The sequence below is a fragment of the Echiichthys vipera genome (assembly GCF_963691815.1).
Source record: "Echiichthys vipera genome assembly, chromosome: 8".
In the NCBI taxonomy this organism is placed as follows: Eukaryota; Metazoa; Chordata; class Actinopteri; order Perciformes; family Trachinidae; genus Echiichthys; species Echiichthys vipera.
In genome coordinates, this window is record NC_139833.1 from 13,568,674 (window position 1) to 13,589,681 (window position 21,008).

General features: G+C 40.7%; 2 protein-coding genes across 2 annotated transcripts in view; one reads left to right on the forward strand and one right to left on the reverse strand.

Moving 5' to 3' along the window:
• The first annotated feature begins 266 nt into the window (after positions 1-266).
• rps27.2 (ribosomal protein S27 isoform 2) lies at positions 267-4,760 on the forward strand. Its single transcript, XM_083918909.1, has 4 exons — positions 267-296; positions 1,158-1,266; positions 1,708-1,818; positions 3,643-4,760. The coding sequence occupies exons 1-4, from the start codon at positions 291-293 to the stop codon at positions 3,669-3,671; spliced, it is 255 nt and encodes an 84-aa protein (XP_083775035.1). The 5' UTR covers positions 267-290; the 3' UTR covers positions 3,672-4,760.
• Positions 4,761-16,368: 11,608 nt separating this feature from the next.
• kcnn3 (potassium intermediate/small conductance calcium-activated channel, subfamily N, member 3) overlaps positions 16,369-21,008 on the reverse strand; it is a 57,272-nt gene continuing 52,632 nt past the window's right edge. The window contains exons 9-10 of the mRNA XM_083918465.1: positions 20,500-20,569; positions 16,369-19,440 (exon numbers count right to left, since the gene is read on the reverse strand). Of these exons, the coding sequence (XP_083774591.1) occupies positions 19,009-19,440; positions 20,500-20,569 (502 nt within the window). The 3' untranslated portion in view covers positions 16,369-19,008. The remainder of the gene's footprint in view (positions 19,441-20,499; positions 20,570-21,008) is intronic.

Below are 21,008 nucleotides of genomic sequence, written 5' to 3' on the forward strand. Positions count from 1 at the left end.
TCCATCCATCCACTTCTCCTCCACTACTCTTTTGGCTTTTATTCTGAAATATTTGCGTTTACTTCCGGGTCACGTAAGTTCCTTTCCTTCATACCGTTTTTGGAAGAAAAATACAAAAAATACGTATATACATAAAATCAAGATAGCCATACAATCTTTGCGGATACACAAATACTATAAATTATAAAAAAAACTTTATTTTCTTCCTTCTTCCTTCCTGTCCGTCAGCCAAAGGCTTCCGGTGCCTCCTCACTGTGCTTTTCCGGTTAACGTCCCAGCAGCGCGCAGTCATGCCAGTAAGTACCATCACGGTTTTCATAGTAGCCCTCAGTCGCTAAAACGTATTTTGGCGGTAGTAAGTTAGTTAATACGATATAAAACGGTGTTTTATGTTTGTTGGAATTAACGTTTTCATGTATGTCATTTAAGCGTAAATATGTGAAAACGCACGCGATATGGCGAAACACGTGCGCAACAAAGCAGCCCACGCGGGCTCCTTGTCTGGCTTCCAGTTACGTGTTGATTTTTGGAGGGTTGAAACTCAATTTATCGAGAAATCTTGGTTTATCTTCTGAATACAATCACTGCAGTCGCTCGTTAGATATTTAGTCATTTTCTTGTTGATATTTTTACTTAAACGTTCTCATTTCCTGTCCTTTTTATAGCTGTAAATAAAACTCGACCTTTGTATCCTGTAATTATTATAACGCCCAACTTTTTTAGTTGTCGTGTTTAAAAGGGACAGCGTACATTAATTAACAAGAGCAACAAAGTCACACATGTAAATGTGCCAGATTTAGCCATGCATGCTAATTTTCATCTGCAGTCCCTGGCAGATTGATGACCTTTAAGAAAACATTAAAATGCAGAACTAAACATAGACACAAGAACAAATGAGCATAAATAAAACAACACAAGTGTTGGTTTAAACATACGCATGGAAGCAATTGGTAAAGCAGCACACAGACAATACATGAGCATTTAAACACAGACAAAAGCCCCATGTACAGACAAGGAGCACATACAGCACAGACTACAAGTAAAGATAATTGTATTGTGCCCTTTTATATTACAGTAACTGCAAGACTCTGTAGATAACAATAGATAATTTAATGTCGATGTATTCTGCTAAACTGTTGTCTTTGATTTCCTTCTAGCTTGCAAAGGATCTGTTGCTCCCGAGCTCTGAGGAAGAAAAGAGGAGACACAAGAAAAAACGTCTTGTTCAGAGTCCTAATTCCTATTTTATGGATGTCAAATGTCCAGGTCAGTTTGTTAACGTGGCAACCTGATCAAACCCACTTAGATAAAATACATAATCCGTATGCAAGACGCATAACTACAGGTACTATTAAATGTATAAGTGTGGAGACTTTACACTTTTTTGAGGGATAGCAATGAATAAATGCAGGATATTCAATGTAATTGCAAAATAATCTAGTTTTGACTTATGTCTTCACCATTATTTATATTGAAATATTTGCCTTTATGTGTTGCCCTTTCATTGTTCCCTTAGTGATCGGGGTGTCAAATAAGGCATACAGTGACACTTGTGACTGTCTGTTAAATGGGTTTTAAGTGACTCCTTTACACTTTCAGCTGCAAGGACACATCAGTAACCACGAGTATATTTGATCATGCAATGGTTATGTTGTTCTATGCCCGTTTCATCCAATCTATGTATTTGAATGTGTGTGTTGCCTGCAGGTTGTTACAAGATCACCACAGTGTTCAGTCATGCTCAGACTGTAGTGCTGTGTGTCGGCTGTTCCACGGTCCTCTGCCAGCCTACGGGAGGAAAAGCTCGCCTTACAGAAGGTAACCAGTGTGCGGAGTAAAGAAACTGTCTACATGTTCTAGTAAATACACATGTAGCACTACACAACTTCAAAAATACACACAGATATGGCATGGATTTTTTTTCTAATTATAACTGGGTTTCTTTAAAAGTCTTATTGTATAACGCATGATAAAGGCACCACATACCTGAACAATACAGTTCTGTACAGGCCTAAAATGGAGACCCAGAGGCATCCTGTACTCATCCCTTTTGGACCAAGCCTGGCTGAACTTCCCTGGTCTTGCCAAAATTTGTGACTAAAAACTACACATTTTCTTTATTACTTTTTTTTAACCATCACATACAGTTAGCCTGCCAGGAAGATGCATCATATTTACTTGCAATGCATGGCATGCATCACCAAGGCTGGATTGCCCAGAAAAGTGAGCAACTCGCCCTAGAGCACCAACAGCCCCAGGTTCACTGAGTTAATTGTTTTTTTGCAATTAAATTGATTGAAAATGTTTGGTTTTATTTATTTTAAAACCTGAATCTGAGTCAAAAAAGTTAGGCAACCAAATGATCCAAAACTCACTATGTTGTTGGGTATGTTGGGTTGGGTTCAGGTACCAGATCTTTGCTGTACAACACACCTAAGTGACACATACATATTTGCCTTTGTGTTGCCCTTTCATTGTGTTCTTCATGAACAGGGTGTCAACTAAGGCATACAGTGACCCTTGTGGTTGTGGAAGAAATTCATCCTCATTGATCTATTTCTACACAGTCAGCTGCAAGCACATGCTTTTTTTTATTCAGGCATTTGTTTAGACATTATTTTCAGCAAGTACAACAGGAAATGGTTTCAGAACAGCTAATCCTGTATTTCTGATTAGAGATGGTTCAGAATTGCTTCCCGAGTCGGAGTGTATTGAAGAAATGCTACTTCATAGAGGATTTCAGTGAATTGGTTGAGCTTACGGTCAAGGTTTGCTTTTACTGACGCTCTCACCGTCCCACCCCTTCTGTCCTGTGCTCTGCTACCATGGTAACGAAACGCCTCTGTGCGCTCTGCTTTGAGTTACTATGAGTGCAGCTGTAACTCAGACGGCACTAAAACCACGTGTTTTGAGGTGATTCAGTCTTTAAAACTCATGTTGCCATCTGCCGTTTCAGTGTTCTTATATACATTGTCAGTGTGTCATATTGTCACCGTTCCTGTTGTTTTGACTTTGTGCTGTTAATCCCAACTCAAGATTGTCAATGCACCATGTCTACCGTCATTTCTTTCTGTAAATGTGATAGGGACATGCACTCAGTTGCCAGTTTTGTAAGTATAGCTAGCTAAAAGCCCTGCAATAAATCCCATCTTGTGAATGTTTATAATATTCAGTTGACCATTGAGCATGAGTTAATTCAATTAGTAGATTAATTAATAAACAATAAAAAAAAATTGGCAACCACTATTCTCTTTGAATCGTTTAAGACAAAAGGTTTCAGCTTTCAAAGGTCAACATTTTCTTTTTTCATAGGACTTCTCAAGAGACACAGTTGTTGCACAAAACAAGACATTTGAAGATGTCTTCTTAGGCTATAGGAAATGTGATGGACATTTTCACAATGTTCTGCCATACAGTATTTTCCACACAAACAATGAATTGGTTAATCAAGAACATACAATACATTAATTAGTAATGTAAATAATTAATTGTAGCCCCAAGTGTGTTGAGGCATTTTTAATATGCTGTCCATAACAATGTGGAAAAAATATTAGCAACATAACATTTAGGTTTTTTTGTACACGTGAGTTTTTCTTCATTTTACGCTAAAATGTAACTAGTCTTTCTCCATCTTTCCTTCAGGATGCTCATTCAGGAGGAAACAGCACTAGTTTGACTGGATATGGTTGGACACAATTGTGGAGAATAAACAGCACTTGATGGACATCAAGTCCCACTGCCATGGAGCTGATGCAGCACTGAGGAGATGGAGAGCGGGGAAACAAATCATGTAATATAAGAAGTCTCTACAGAATATGCAGAGAGAAATGCTTGGTGTTGTTGAGACCCGACCAACACCACATATCCATTAATTCCTCTGTTATTAAATCTGCGTTATTTTTTCTGTAAGATAATCTTGCATGTTTGTTCTCCAGTTTTACTTTTGAATGTCATGCAGGTTCTTAGATGTCATTTCGTCTGGTAAAAGACTTGTCGGCTCAGGACCCTTTTTTAAATGTGCTGGTAAAGATCAGAGCATTGGAGGACTCTGGCATCTGTTTTCCTCAGTGTGTACAGGTGATTTGCATTTGTTTGCAGTACACCCTCAATGATTAGCACACATATTTACAGAAAGGTGAGGATGTACGTTGAGCCTTGCAGAAATTAGCCACCAGTTCTTCAGGACTATAGATTCATGCAAATTTCCTTCTTAAAACACTAGACCAGTTCTAGGAAAGGAGGTGCACTGTGGCATCCGAGAAACTGTCCCTAACTACAGTTTTGCTATGTGAAAGCTGTACGCGGCTTAATTAAATGCTGATTTGTGTGTTACCTTTGGTAATTTATCTAGACACTCTCTCTGAGCGAGGGTTGATCCAGGGAAAGTCATCGCTGGTTCTGCTTCTGTTTCCCGATGCTTGTAAAACGAACACAGAACACAGTGATCTGACACTAAATGTCATCATTATGAATGATTGTGGTTGTGAATTTACATGTGCTTGCAAGCTTCCTATGACGATGATAATGTGGGATGAATTCTTGTGAAGTTGCATAAACAGTCACACTTGCTTGAGGGGGAGATAAGACGCCTTAGGTTTGCGGTCCATTTGCACACACGCTGTGACTTGAATTATACTATTCTCTGAATAAAGATTAATTCAGCAGAGGGAGTGAATGATAACTTTCTAGTTGCTATAGTGACATTTTTCTCATGTCCTGCTTTATTGAATACAGCTTACAAATAAAATAATGATAAATTGATTCTGATGTGCCTTCTGGTTACTGCGTCTAATACAGTATAGATGTTCATTCATTTTTCATACTATGTTCAACCACTGCTGTTTTAGATACACTTAAAACAAAGTGTGAATGGTCACAATTATTTACATCTCTTGTGTGGTCTTATTTTCACATCATGCTATCCGATAAGTTGAGTATTGAATAAAGTTTCTTCAAAAAAAGTCTTGGTTAAAAAATCCTAGTGTAAATATGTTCTCTGGCTTGCTCTAGACAGTAATTTAATAAAATGTTTTTTTAATTGAATCCAGTAGTGGGCTGTCTGGAGACGTTCTACACAAAAGGTGGGATGGATTATTGTGACTTGTAGCTAACACTGTATACGGCTAGCTACACAAATTAAGCATTTTTACAAAAGCTAGAATTAATCATTCATTTTTTATAATACTACAATACTAAGTTAAGATTGAACAATACAAATAGTGAACCCCTCAACTTTCAAAACAAGGTGTCTACAGATAATGGCAGCACTCCATAGAGCTTGTTTTGTCTGTAAGCAGCACAATTAATTCATGTCACGGCTTTATGCACAGATTTCATACTAAGTCACTGGATTTACTTTAAGGTACTCGTGAGGCTTCAAATAAACTCAGAGTTCCTTTAAGAGTTGTTGGCTGTGTAACAAAAGGTATGTGTATGTTCGTGTGTGACACACCTTAAGGGATGAGAGTGATGAGGGCTGAGGGCCAGTCATGGACGGGGTTGACATGGAGCAGCATCACACCTGCAGGGAATGAAAGATAGAAGAGTACACTTTGTTAGTACAATGAAACCCTATATAGCCACAGATCACATGGGGCTATGTGTTATTGGTGTTGTGGTCATAGTGTTGTGATTATTCCAGCACCGGCTGTAAAATGTTCAATTGTCGGCAGGGGGTGCTGCAGTGCAAGATCTCAGTATGCAGCCATTACTCCCTGTAGATTTCTCCTTTGATAAGGTGTTGAATTGGAGAAATGGGAGTAGTGTGAAGTCATTTTGGTCAACCTTCAGCAGTGAAAGGAAAGGGACAGTGGAGGCATCCACCTTTAACCAGAGACACATACACAGTCACATAGATGCACGACCAAACCACAAACTCTTTCCACTTGTGCATTTATCCATTTATCTATTAAGCCCCGCTTCACTTGTTCATCCTTTAGTCTGTAGTAAACCGTTACTGTCCCAATATGCCATTGGAGTGCACTGAGATACTGTAGCTGTCTACTTTGAGGGACAATTTGGTTTGCTGTATGCTCTCCTGATTGTGTGCCACTGAAGCGCAGTGTATTTCCCTGTTTGACGCTGAAAGGCTGGAAGTCATGTAGAGGAGTGCGGCCACCTTGGGAGATGTTGGTTGGGTCAACTGGCAATTTGAAAACCTGCAGAAAAAGCCTGGACACCGAAAGATGGCGGCTAAAATGTGAAGTCATCTATGCCAGGGGCATTTCTGAATGGGAGGCAGAGAGGAGGATGGGATGGGAGGATCAATAGGGAAGCTTATTCTGAGACATGGCCAGATGGGTTTTTAAGGTATTGATCTGAGCGGTTTGCATTTGAATCCCATTATTAAATCCAGCAAAACCAACGTTAAAAAGTGATGTGTGTGTGACTTTTGCACAAGGTTGACACACACACACACACACACACACACACACACACACACACACACACACACACACACACACACACACACACACACACACACACACACACACACACACACACACTTAACTGACCTGAACACTGATGAGCAGGGTCTCCATGACAACAACCTCAAGCAGAGCAGCGCCAGTGTTTGGGCCACTTGTCAGAGCCCCCAGGGGTCCATAGTGACAAGCCGTGTCCTGTCATCCACTGACACTGAGGCAGATGGCATCTCTGGTACACAAGACAACAACACAGAGTGGTTATGACAAACAGACTCTTTATTTCTAGGAAAGATTGATTTTCTTTTGCTAGAATATGAATCTTTAAGGAAAACTTTTTTTTATTTAAAGAGGACTCCCTTTAAATCCAAGTCTATATGCAAGTTATATGTTCTTTTATATGATTTCATGTGACAAACAAATTGATTGTTTGTCACATGAAAAGTTTTTGAACGTGTTACTCACATTTACTCGATACAGTAAGCACAGCCATTTATTGTGATTTTTAAAAATCTAATTAGGAAAACTAATTAAAGAAAGAACCATACGCATACACCGTTGAAGATAAATTACCAAAATGCTATCTAGTGTTCATGAGTTTGAACAACACAAAACTGCAGCAAAACAGTGTCTCACTTCAGCAGGAAACTTCCTGAAAACTATTTAAACTGATCTTGTACGTCACATTGTGCTACATAGAAAAGGACAGACAGACAGCAAAAGAAAGATATTTTGGCTGGAAAGGTTTGACGTTGTCCATGTCTAGGTAACAGTAGATAAATATGATGAAACATGAGTGTAAGTGTGTCCCTCGTGGGTTACATCAGGGTGGTTGTAAAGCTTTAGTGGGGTTCTGCTGTGCATATCTTTCACCATCTCACAGTGGCAGTCAAGGCAGTGGCCCTTGAGCTCTACAGTCATACAGTTGATAAATGAGTAAACATATGCTTAAAGACACACACATACTTAAACACATGCGCACACAAGCTTACATGCACGCATATAGGAACAGACACACGCTCACTGCACAAAGCTGCAGGAGTGAGGGTCACTGTGATGGATGCTATCCCTGAATGGCTGCGAGTATTAAAAGCCCGGCGACCTGGTGAAGAACCATAAGTCATGTCAGTTTGTCACAGCTTGAAATTAATCATTCCTGTGTCTGTGATCATTTCCTGCATTAATTATTCTGACCATGCAGCTTAAATAGTCTGCACGCTGTGAGTGTGTCGGCCAGCACCATGTGTGAAAGAACATTTAGGGAGATGAAGAGGAGTTTGAGGAGTCACTGAGAAGAAGGGGAGGGGGGGTGTTGTCAAACTGCACCCCCCTCTGGTCAGACCCTGTTCACTGCAGCTTTATGTCCAGTCTACATTACACTAAGGAGAGGAGAGAGAGACTGGACTGGACACAAATCATTTGTAATGCAACTCTTCTAGGTAGTAAAAGTAGCAACATATTAGTTCAGATCATTAAACTAAGCAGTGGAAAGCGTGATCGAGGGAAATGAGTCTGAGGGAGAAAAAAACAGGGTGGCTGAGAGACGATGTAAACACAGGCTGTTCCAATCTCCTGAGAAATGTTTGAGCACACTTCTTTGTGTTGGCTAACTTGCATGCAGCCTAGCCCCTAATGGACAAGACAGATAATGTGTTAGGGCTGTCGTCAATAGTTTGCATGGGAAAATGTAAATATCTAATCACTAGCCAGATGCCATTCAGTTGTTTTGGGTAGCCAAGTTGTTACTGAGTGTGTTTACACAGGCGGCAAATGGATTATTTCCCCTGTCAGAAAAATTCTGCAACCAGAATACTCATATATTTCAACATACATTCTGTATGTGAGCAATGTTTATAAAGGACGTGTTTCAAAAGTACTTGCAGAAATGTGAAAATTATGAATCTAAATGCCTGTGCTACTGTATGTTATATAGAGCTGATAAAAAAAGTTAAATTTAGCTCCTTTCATCCATTCATTTCGTCCATTGTCCATACCCATTCAGTCCACCTCAGGGTCACAGCGGCCTGGAATCTATTCATGCATGCGCTTGGTATACGACAGGGAAGGCAGACACGCACAACAATGGGTGATTTTAAAGTCTCCGGTCCACCTGACCTACATTCCTCTAAGGTGAAAGCCCCACAGCAGCAAGAGATAGACACAAACTCCACACAGAAACGCAGAGAAGACTAAAAACATTTACCTGCTTTACACTTAATTTGTGTTACACAATGACATACACCAGGCACCAAACAGTCATGTTGTTTATTGTCAAATTGTGACATTATAATATTATGCAATGCCTTAAATACACTTTATGCATCAATCTTAAAACAATGTTAACCCATTAGAGTTACTGTAAAACACATCACAGTAAAACATTACAAAACAACAATCCCTGCTGTCATTTATGGCTCTTCAGGGCAATATGAATTTAAAAAAAAATGTGAAATCTTAATGGATTTACATTTTTTCCATATGACTTCAAGAGCCACAACATCAATTTGACATGAATGCCCAATTTGTAAAAACACTCGTGTCTATTCCTGTTGGAATCAGCCAATCAACAGCTTTGTCTGAGCCCATTAAAAATAAAGAGTCAGTGTGAAGGAGGCGCTGATTGCTAATCAACAGTTTCACAAATGCATGTTTGTGTTTTTTTTGTGACTCCCCTTTCTAGTCCATGTAGGGAAACTCCTTTCTGATACAGACACTGACGGTTTCTATGGAAACCAATATCACTTTTCATACACGTAACTGGGCAGGGATGGAAGGAGGTAGAGAGCGAGGGGGGTGGGTGTAAGAGTTCAGATGAATAAGAAATTTGAATGTAATCATCTCTGTGTACAGTATGTGGGCCTGTGTGCTTGCAAGTCCCAGGGTTTGTCTGTGAGTGCATAAGTAGGGATGCACCAATCTTATACTGATATCGGGTGAGATTGGCTCTAGCAACAGAGAGGCACTATAGAAAAAAACAGAGGGAATAATACTAAATAAAGAATCTTGCTGCGCTTGCAAGATACTGGAACTGAGGGCAAGATTTGGGCGGAGGAGAAGAAAGAAAAGGGGGGGACAAAGACAAGAATGCAGACAAACACCAGCCACTGAACAGAGACAAAGTTAACATAATAACGCACCAACAGTGCTGATGTTAGGGGATACAGTAACTGTAGAGCAGGGCTACGATGCTAAAAATACCAAATTTGACTTGAACCGCTTACCAGAGTCCCACCTGGATGCTGAGAGCCAGACGAGTAGCACTGCTGGCATGCTACTGACAGTTCCTAGGCTCTAATTGGCTGACTGTCTCCACCTTCAGCCTGTCCACATCCTCCTTCAAGGGGCCAGAGGCCGTGACTTGGGACCTGCTTCATATACAATGAGGCGTGACACTCTGACGGAGGGCAACGCCTCTGACACAGAAACCTAGAAAGAAAGAGAGGAAAAACAGCAACACAGTCAGAGAGAAAAAGAAAGAGTGATTTGGTAATTAAACCTATGAGTGGCACTAGGCCCTGACTGTGACTATCATATGCAGAGGAGTTGCAGGTAGCCACATTATGTCAGTGCAAGTGGCAACAGTAGACGTCCTGTCAGGGGAGGACGCAGAGCACAACTCCCCTGTGGTATCATTAAAAACCCCATTGTCTCTCCCTTCATCCTGGTTCAACTGAACAGCCTGAAAAATAGATCAATTAACAACCTCTGCTCTCTCACTCTTCTCTCTCTATCTCTCTCTCACTCACACACACACACACACACACACACACACACACACACACACACACACACACACACACACACACACACACACACACACACACACACACACACACACACACACACACACACACACACACACACACACACACACACACACACACACACACACACACACACACACACACACACACCCCTCAGGGTGTGTGGGCAGGCAGTGTTGCCATGGAGCTAATATTGTACCGCCTGTTTCTGTGGTGATGGTGATAGGGGTATGTCCTGGACCCAACTGCTTCTACCTGAACCATGGTCATTGAGGTTAGCTAACACCTACACACACATATAGTGGATGTTTAAAAAAAAAAAGAAGACAATGAATTTACTGTTGTATACAGCAGCAGCTCCCTGAGGACAATATGAGTAGCACTTCACCAACTGTGTCGGTTCTTACTAGGAGTAATCATACCCTTTCATTACACTGCCTGGTTGGAAATATTATGTCCAGTCTGCTTTACTGTATTATTCCTGGCATAAAAACTACATAAAACATTTATCGATTTAAAAAGAAATAATGAAAGGGCCGCAGTAAGTGAGGGTGTGTTAGATTTTTAATGCCCAGGAAGCTGACTGTACATTAAAAATAAGATTGAATGGATCAGGTAGATATTTAAGAGCCTGTAATCTGATCTGGTATACCAACAAACACACACACACACACACACACACATTAATATTTTGATCCAATATCACTAATGGAAATGCCAACACTTCCATGATTGTGTATGTGTAAGAGGAGCCACTAATCCAGTCAAGTCTCTAATGGACTCAACAGCAAAGGAAGAAAGCACATTGCTGTAAATTCCTAAGCCCTTTATTATGTGCATTCAGCCCTATGTTAGTGTGTACGTTGAAAATGTATACGTAGGTGTCTATGAAAGCAGGTTGGTAGTAAGTAAGTAAGTAAGTAAGAGAGTGAGGGAACTCTTTGACTCTTTGACTCAAGTGGGCAAAGTGGGCAGAGCTGAAGACCACCCACCCTTCATAACTCAGAGTACAATTAAAACACCTGATATGGGGCTTTATCAAGAAGCAGTCTGTGTCCTCCAAGTTGTTAAAAAAAAAGAAGAAGAAGAAGAAGAAGAAGAAGAGGAAGAAGAAGAAGAAGAAAAAGAAGAAGAGGAATAAGAATAAGAAGAAGAAGAAGAAGCATCAGGTCGTACTAGAGGGTGGAAGCCTTGTCCTGGATGTGGGGAAGAGGAGTTGATGTCCCCTGAAAGTTGGTGAGGGAAGACTGATAAACAAGCGGGTCAGCACAATGGTCTCCTTACCTGCATTCTCCTCTCTTCAGTAGGAACACAACATGACCTCTGATGAAAAACAAATCCAAAACAGCGAAGGTAGTTCATGGTTTGTCATGGCAGGTTTACAGAATCCAGGACTAAATGAAGGAAGGAGGGACAGGTGTGCAGGGAGGAGCAGGATCATGTGACTGCCAAAGGGCGGGGAATGTCAGAGGGCATCTGAATGAGAGATGGGGACTGACAGGGTTGAGAAAAAAATGGGGATAAAGATGGGTCGACATGAAATGTGCCACCCTTAATTTGTATAAATCTTCTACTTTCTTTTACAGTATGTGTGTACACGCTTGCCTCTCCTCTGGTGGTGTGGTGAGTGTATGTCAATCGCAGTGTGGCCAGGCTACTTTCCCGTTATGTCCCTTTCATCATCACCACGGCAACATCACTTTCACGGTCTGATCAGCTCACAATGCTGATTCCCTATTTCTACCTGAATAGGCTCATTCATTCACAAATGGCACAAGAAATACAATCTTTCTGAATGTAATGCCACTTATCACTCTGGTCACACAAAAATTCATACATAAATACTGACATTCATTCATGCACGCAGATACATACCTATACATTGGTACATCTGTCCCTCTGGTTGCTAGGGAAACACTAGATGAGGGGCTCATACATCTCCACTACCTGTGAAATGTGACTGGTGGGGTCATCAGCAGGGTGCTTCTTTTGTGAAAAGTTTGTGTGTGTGTTTGTGTATGTGTATGCTGTCCCCCGCTATAAAATTGAAGAGCTACTGCACACATCTCCACAACATAATGTTTTGTTGGAGGAGAAGCGTACAGCACACCAATCATCTCTACTGTCAGCACAAAGAGGAGTTAGAGATAAAAGACGTGCGATGGAAACGGTCTCCCGCTGACAGAGCCTGGTGACATTCGTGCCGGTTGATGATAACATTATAGCTGACAGGTGTACCGCATGATTGCATCCACCTGCCTGCCTCTGCTTCCATTCACAGAGCTACGTGCACAAACACACAAGCCATCCTCACCAATGCAGGAATGTGGGTTAGGTTTTTAAGTGTAATGAGGGAGCATGACTCAACCACCATGCAGACAGAGCAGGGCACATGGAGTTTAGCAGAATCAACCAGGCCAGAAAAAGAAACATGGTGAAAATACACTTCTGTGTGGATGTGTGCTTTGTGCGAGTGCATGCATGTAAGATATGTATTTCTTCAGAATTAACATGGTAAAACCAACTAACCAACTAACCAACCAACTAACTGACTAACTAACTAACTAACTCACTCACTCACTCACTAACTCACTCACTCACTCACTCACGCACTCAGTATGCAAGCATCTAGCAAAATGTATATTTTGGGGTATATTTAAATTTATAGGGATAGGGAAGGGAAATAAATCTCAAGTTATTAAGTCACTTTAATAAAGTTTGGTTTTAGGGTCATCCCTTGGGCAAGAAGAATACATTCCTTGACAATTCCCTATTCCCTATAATATCTATACAGTAGGAGCAGGGCCGGGCAATATGGCCAAAATCGTCTATCCCAATATAGGTAATTTCATATTTTGATAACAATATATCTATTTTTATATACTCCTGTGCAAATTAAAATCTGTACAAATGAAAAGTACTAAGTCTTTACTCATTTTCTTAATAACCTTAGTGGAAAATAAGGTAAACATAACATTTTCAAGTGAAATTCTCCGTCTATACACTGACATACATGCACACAAAAGGTGTGATTTAAAACCAAAACCGCAATCTTGAAATTATCTTTGGCAGCGAGGTGTCGTGCAATGCACACCAAGGCCTAATTATCAGGAACAATTAGTGTCCAGAATGTTACTCAACATGTGGACAAGCGTTTGGGAATGACCTGCGTGCCTTGTGATTAATGGTCAACCCGCTCTAATGAGCCATAGCTACCGTTTTCTTAAACATGCACATTTCACGTTGGAAAGTGGTCAGCTGCAATAAGTATTGTGTAATAACATAAATTACATAAAACCTGCATAAATGTGGGCTTTGTTAATTCTACTAATGCATCTTATTTACATTTATTAAAATCTGTTCGTTCTGATGGCTACTGGTTTCTTTTGCTTTTTGTAAAAATTGTGTATAATGTAATGTCCTTGCAGTCATATTCTTCCAGCTAAATTTGGCTGGAATATGAGTTAAAAGCTATCCCAATTTCCATTTTCTAATGGTCCTTTGTTATACTCTGCTTAAACAGCAACTCTGAAAGATTAAATGGTTTTCATGAAAAAAGGAAAGAGAGCGGGAGACAGAGAGAAAGAGAGAAGCAGAGAGTTTGAGAGTTTAATAAAATTGCCATGGACATAACCTTGCCCTTAAAATTATAGAACACAATCATGAAAATTCAAGTAGCTTAGAGAGATGATAAACGCCCCGGGAGCAGCAGAGCAGCAGCCACTAAATAGCACAGATAACAAGCTCATCACATCTGGGTATGTGCTGTGCCCTGGGCAGAGCACTGCCTCGGGCTGACCGGCTTTCACAAGTCTGTTCCTCAATTTTATTTTCACCCTGAGCTAAATACACAACAGGCTGGGTTTAAATGATAATAAAGATAAATAAAAATCAATTTCCTCTGTTGAAGAGGTTTTGTGAATGCTGTGACTGTCTTCATGCTTTAAGTAAATGTAGCTACACATGATAAGCCCTGAGAAGATTAGCACGTGGTCACCTTTGGGAAAACACTGGTGTGAACTAATGGGAAGGTGTTTCATTTAAATAGCTTTGACTCCTCTATCAGCAATCAGCGAGAAGCCCTGAATATAAGGAATGTACTTTACATATAACAGGTTGCTGTTAGGATCTCAATATATTGAATGGGACTCATTATTTTACAACATGAAGTATGGCCAGTGAGAACTTCATAGACAAATGTGATACATCAAATAACAAGTACTATTTCAGACTGCTCTGAATAGCTGATGTCTTCATTATCCTGAGGATGAATAGAGACCAAGTGAACAATTGTTCACAATAGATGAGCAATTCCCTTAACTGATGTAAACAAGCACATTTTAGAAACTAAGGGGTGTTACTTTTCAAATGAAGCCAACAATAAATGAACAAATAAGAAGTTATGAGAAATCTGTTTCTATGGCTGCCTATTGTGTTGATTTTTCAACTTCACTCCTAACATAGGCCTTCTACGGAAAGATAATAAACCTAACAAATGAGTACACCACTTGGAAGGAGAAGAAATTACAAACAGATGCAGACCCTAAAACAAACAGTCTTATGTTGTTACTGGCAACAAACACCCCGACTACAATTTGAACGACAGAAAATTGGAAATAGAACAAGAACCTATACTACGGCCGATTGAGTGACCTAAAAGGGTGTTAGCACAGCTATTTCAGATGTATTGAAAATCAGGTCCAAATAGCCACATCCGACGTTGTAGTAAATGCAAGCACAAAATTGCCTTTTTTGTTCTTATTTTTTTGCTTTATTCCTGCTTACTTTTAGTTGAGCAACTTTTAGCAATATGAATGCTTTTAGCAATATGTATGTTTCATGCGGGAAGACCCAGGACTAGGTGAAGAGATTATATCTCCACACTGGCCTGGGAACACCTCAGGATCCCCCAGTTAGAGCTGGTTAATGTGGCCCAGGAAAGGGAAATTTGGGGTCCCCTGCTAAAGCTGCTGCCGCCGCGACCTGACCCCGGATAAGCCGTTGAAGATGAGATGAGATGAGATGTTTCATGCTTTTGTCTCCAAATTTGACAAAGGTAAACCCAGGCTCAAACGTACACTGACCACCCATATGTAAAACACATATCTCCACTGCCCCTCACAAGAGTCCCCTGATCCGGATGTTGGTGACAGTATAGGGAACAGACTGACAGAGCAGAAACTTGGACCAGCGGGCTGCAGATAAAGGTTTGATGAATAGAGGGAGCTGAGACATAGACAGAGGCTGGACACAGACTGCCTCAGGTCTGAATGATTTCCAGAAGTTACACACAAACACACAGACAGGCAGACAGACACACCAGCAAATAAAGCTTTTTCAGCTCTGTACTTTGACAACAAACAGTGAAGGACTTTGCACTCTAACACCTTCTCTTAAGAGTATTTTATTTTTTTTACAGGGGGATCATAGGGGATGTTTTTATGTTGTTCAATAAAAGTTCAATACAATGTGGAATAAAAAAAAGTTGCAAAACATTATGATGTCACAGTGACCTTGACCTTTGACCTCCAAATTCTAATCAGTTCATCCGTGAGTCCAAGTGGGCATTTGTGCCACATTTGAAGAAATTCCTTACAGGCGTTCCTGAGACGTCGCATTCATGAGAATGGGACGGACGTGAGGTCACGGTGACCTTTAACCACAAAAATCAAATCAGTTCATCCTGAGGCATAAAAACAAAGCCGAGCCACTTGGAAAGAAGGTATCTTGTCAACCGTAACCAAATTGCTGTCTGTAGGGCTTTCTCAAAATATTGCGAGAGGATGAGCAACTGAAAATCAGTCATGTAGACAGTAATGTAACCGGGGAACTACTGAATCCATGGCAACCCAAGAATGTAAATATGCCTCACATTGGAGTAAAAAATTATTCTCTCTTGATTTCTGAGTAATCATCTTTTAGTGAGATATGTGAGAAAACAGACCCATGATTGACTGACAAAATAAATAAATGTTAAAAAATTAATATGTAACGATATAAAGTGTCCAAATGGTAATTATTCAGCGTGTACCCCGTGAAAAGTTTGAGAAGAAGTGTTTTATTTTCCCAATCACCGCACTAAAAACCCCCTTGCACCTAAAAAACAACAACAAAATAAAACAAAACAAAAATCAAATAAAAAAACTGCAATACAGAAAACATGGAAGCTGCAATGTTATAGATATATACTTTATTAATTCTCTCTGATAAAATAAAATTACAAAATAATTTCAACTTCAAACGGCACTTTCCTTGTTATTTAACGTATTGTAAATACATATATCATAATTGTCATGACGAATGAGAAGAATACTATAGTTTAGTAATATTAGATATCAACTATAACTGTGTTTAATCATAATGGTAGAAAAGACTAAGCAATACAAAGCTAGATTTCGTTAACAGCATACTATACAATATTCCAAGCGTGTGTAATTCAGTATTCCGTCCACAGCGTGTCGCTATAGGACAGTTTTGGATATTGTCTCCACTGCAAGGGTAGGCTTGTCTCTTTTCCATCACACCACTATAATTCCTCTCAGATATACCTTAGTCTCCCTTTCTATGTTTTATTTATTTCATAAACAGCTCTTCCTTCATGGCCATTAATCCTTTATAAGGTTTATTTGTGTTCCCTTGTGTTCATCCGTAGTCCACCTTGATCTGTTTTTAAAGCAGTGAGGAGCAGTCCATGTACAGCACTGTAACAAGTCCATGCCCAGATTTTCACAGTTATTCCCTCGAAATATTGTCAAGATATCTGCAACGCCTCCTGCTATCTTTTGTCCCCAGTGACAGCAGCGTTCCCTGCCTCTTATTGAAGTCCATTTAAGAGAGAGCACTTTGGTTGTCGAGGTGTGTGTATATCTATGTGCGTGTGTGTGTGTGTGTGTGTTTGTGTGTGTATGTGTGTGGGTGTCTGTTCCCGTGTCTGCATGGCAGTTTAAGTGATCGAGCAAGCAAGAGTGTTTGAGTGTATTTCTTTACACAGAATACATTCAAGATAACAGTGCGTTGGGCCTGCAAGCTTGAAAAAGAATGGCAGTAAGTAAGTAAGGTCTTCTTCCCTTGATAAAGGGTCATACGCACGACCGTACATTGTGAAGAAATATCAATCACATCAACATAGAATCACACAGCTAAACAATTGTTGAGCTTTTTTAATAAATCAATGAAATTTCTAATGTAAAAATCAATATCTTTGTTATTCTAAGTATAAGTATTTTTTAGAGAATGAAAGCAAAACAACAGATATTACAGCATCCCAGTCAATCTGACTCTACGGACTTCAGACAGATAAAAGAGACAGCAGATCATTTATCATTGATGGATAATGTTTTGACTAGTGTTTTACATTTCTGCAGAACAATCACCAGTTGCATTGCACAAAGCATTACCTTTGTGCAATGCTCCGTCTTTGTCGAGTCGGTGTTTCTTCCAAAACAATCAACCAGATTGAAATGTCAGTTTAATAAATGTTTTGCGTTGTAATCTATTCTTTCTCCCAACAACCAACCCAGTTATGAATGCACTTGCTACAACGATCAATTGTCCATTTTCTGAGGCTTTCATAAGAAACCTTTACAGAAATTAAACAAAAATCAAACTCTTTTAAGTCTCATTCCAATACATCAAACCTACATATACACATAAAACATCAGTTCAACTCAATCTGTAATTAAATAAATGCAGCAATAAAGTCCTATTGCAGTTGTGTTGTCGGTTCTGTTATTATTTTATTATCTGCAAATGTTTTCCTCGTCACAAACAGATGTTACCATGACTAATGTCCCTCAGTGTCATACCAGCTTATTTCAACCTCATCTGTAATTTGTGTAGTTCAGTGGACTGAGTAGGTCTAAACTCCTGCATTAGCTCACATCCACAAAAGATAAGTTGTTTGGATGAACATTTTTTACAGTGCGTCATTGCTTGGCAGTGCTCTGTGAAGATCAACAGTGCATTGAGTGCTTGGCAGTATAGGCTTTAGTATTATATTGTGGGCTATTGCACACAATTTCTTTTGTGTGAGTGTAAATAGGGCCTGCATTGTGAAAGATTGTATATTTATGTTTGTGCTGCGTTTACTTGTATTGTGTGGCTGATGCGTTGATATAAGTTGTGTGTGTGTGTGTGTGTGTGTGTGTGTGTGTGTGTGTGTGTGTGTGTTTATGTGCAGTACATGCCACTATTTTTTTTATATCATGGTCGTATTGATCGAACTTTCTGTTAAAGGGATGCTCGTTAACACACAATTAGCATTCATATATAAAATACATCATAAGGATAAAAAGTCATGGTCATTAATTCCTGATGAAGGGAGAGCGAGATTGGGAGAGACGGAAGGAAAGACAGAGTTAAAGAGAGAAAGAGGGACTGAATAGAAGGCCCTTTCCACTAATTGGAGTGGATTTCATTTAGGAGCTCTGACTTTCATGTAATTATTCCCCGTTATTTTTCTCCACCTCTCTCCTTCCCTCGTCCTCTCTACCTCCATTTCTCACCCTCTTGACATTCTTCCTCCCCCTCACACCTTTTAGAGTCCCCATTTTTCTTCTCCTTTCCTCATCAAGGAAAGCGCCCCAAAGTCCCTAACATGTCTCATCATTCATACTGGCCCTCCATCTTAATCCTATTATTTCTCCTCATAGTCTCATCCTCATCCCTCCCTCATGGGGAGTTAGTTTGACCTCACATTTCTCTTCTCCTCCCTCCTTGTTCCTCTCCTTTAGTCTGAAGTGAGAGGACTAGAACAGTACATCCTCCTCTCTCCCTGTTTTCTTTCCGTTTTTGTCCTCTCCTAGTCCTCAGACCTGCCTTCAGCAGCCTGAAGTGCAGGTGTTGGGGTTGGGACTAGATTCCAGGCTCCCCTCTGGGCTCAGAGATGGGGGCGACAGAGGCGACTCCAAGGCCAAAGTAGGCACCTGGGATGGGGGTGGCGCTGGAGACGCCACCTGGACTGGAGAAACTGAAGCCGGAGGAGCAGTGAAAGATGTAGCTGGAGACAGTGGCACCACAGCCCCGCCTCCAACACCACCACCCCCTCCTCTCCCATCCCTCGAATCCCTCTCTCGAAGCAAGTGGACCAAGGCAGCGTGCTGGGCGCTGAGAGTGGCCGAGAGGTGTGCAGGCAGGGTGTTGAAGCCAGCGGTGAGCTGCTCCACCCGCTGCTCCAGGGACAGCATCTGGCGCTCCAAGTCCTCGCTGCGGTCGTTGAGCTCCGACATGAGCTCATACATGACGCTCTGCATCTGTGAGAGGAGAGGAGAGAAGAGGAGAGGAGAGGAGAGGAGAGGAGAGGAGAGGAGACGGGGAGATGACTCACACACACAGTACTTTGAAGAAGGGAGTAAACAGTATTATGAGGATTGCTTTATTAAAGCTTAAAAAATATAATAATAAAATTAAATCAAATTGTTTTGGAACGAATAAGAAGAGACAGTAAAAGGGGTAATAGAGTGAAGTAAAAGTAAAAAGAGGGTAAGCCTGAAGCTTGAGAAGAGTGAGTAAATCAGTGAGTAAATGTCCAAGAGGGAGTAGAAGAGAGGCTGGAGGAGAAGTCTCTATGTGGGCATTATAACATTGTGAAGAAAGAGAGAATAGGAGAGAGGAGAGAGAGAATGTAAGGGAGGAGGCAGAGTGTCCCTGCCTTGAACATCCTGGTCTCTGTAACCATGGTAAATGCACAAGTGGCCAATTGAGATGGGAGTCATTGAGATGGGATAATTGCAAAAATATTTGGTGCTAAAGGCACTTCCTTCAGAGAGACACAAACACACATACCCTTGCTTGATCCGTTTCTACCTCTTATTCACTCACTCCCTTTCACACACACACACACACACACACACACACACACACACACACACACACACACACACACACACACACACACACACACACACACACACACACACACACACACACACACACACACACACACACACACACACACACACACACACACACACACACACACACGTGTGTGCTCACATTCTCACTTAGACACCCACACATAAACAGAAAAACATGAGCACTCCCCTCCTTCCTCTCATTTCCTCCTCGCTCTCTCACTCAGTCATCCCTGTTTTAACACTTCTGGTTGCTAGGATACGCAAAGCCACAGAAACGGGCAGGTCATCGTTGAAATGGAGGAATGGTGTGATATATTTTGGGGGGCAAAGGCATGTTAGGTATGAGTTACTAACCTCTGTGATGGTTATGAGTCTTTGAAGTGGATGTCCTAAATAAATTAAGAGCATAGTGTGTGTGTGTGTGTGTGTGTGTGTGTGTCTTTGTGTGTTACTCACCTTTGAAAGATCCACTAGTGTGTTGGCCTGATCACTGAGTTTCCTCTGCTCCATTTTCACACTACGTAATCTGCAAACAGATACACACACAATAAATACACACAAAATTGAAACCCATTAAATACACAGTGTTCGGCCCAGAGAGCTAATCCCTCCAGGTCCAGACAACAACTCTGTATCGCGGTCACCTTGCCGAATGTAGCTTCAGCTCTACCTGCAGCGTGTCGCTGAATTTGAATATCCAAACATAGTGTGCAAAGAAACACTGTAATTTTCTAATGCAGGTCAAAATGTATGTACATTTAGTGTTGAAACAAGATTCAGACCTTAAGCTCTACTGCAGTGACACTCAATTTACGACCAGCAGAGTGTTGGGTGGCCCGTCGACCATAAACTGATTCATACTGGGCCCTTTTCCTTTGTATTTTGAATGTAAATAAGGTGCCCGAGTGTAAATATGCCAACCATAGATTGCATATAAAGATAGACGATGCGGCTCCATTTCCTTC

Excerpts from the sequence above, each read along its gene's own strand:
- rps27.2 (XM_083918909.1), top strand. Across the intron at positions 1,267-1,707 it reads TATGGATGTCAAATGTCCAG|GTTGTTACAAGATCACCACA; the intron begins GTCAGTTTGTTA and ends TGTTGCCTGCAG. Across the intron at positions 1,819-3,642 it reads AAAAGCTCGCCTTACAGAAG|GATGCTCATTCAGGAGGAAA; the intron begins GTAACCAGTGTG and ends TCTTTCCTTCAG.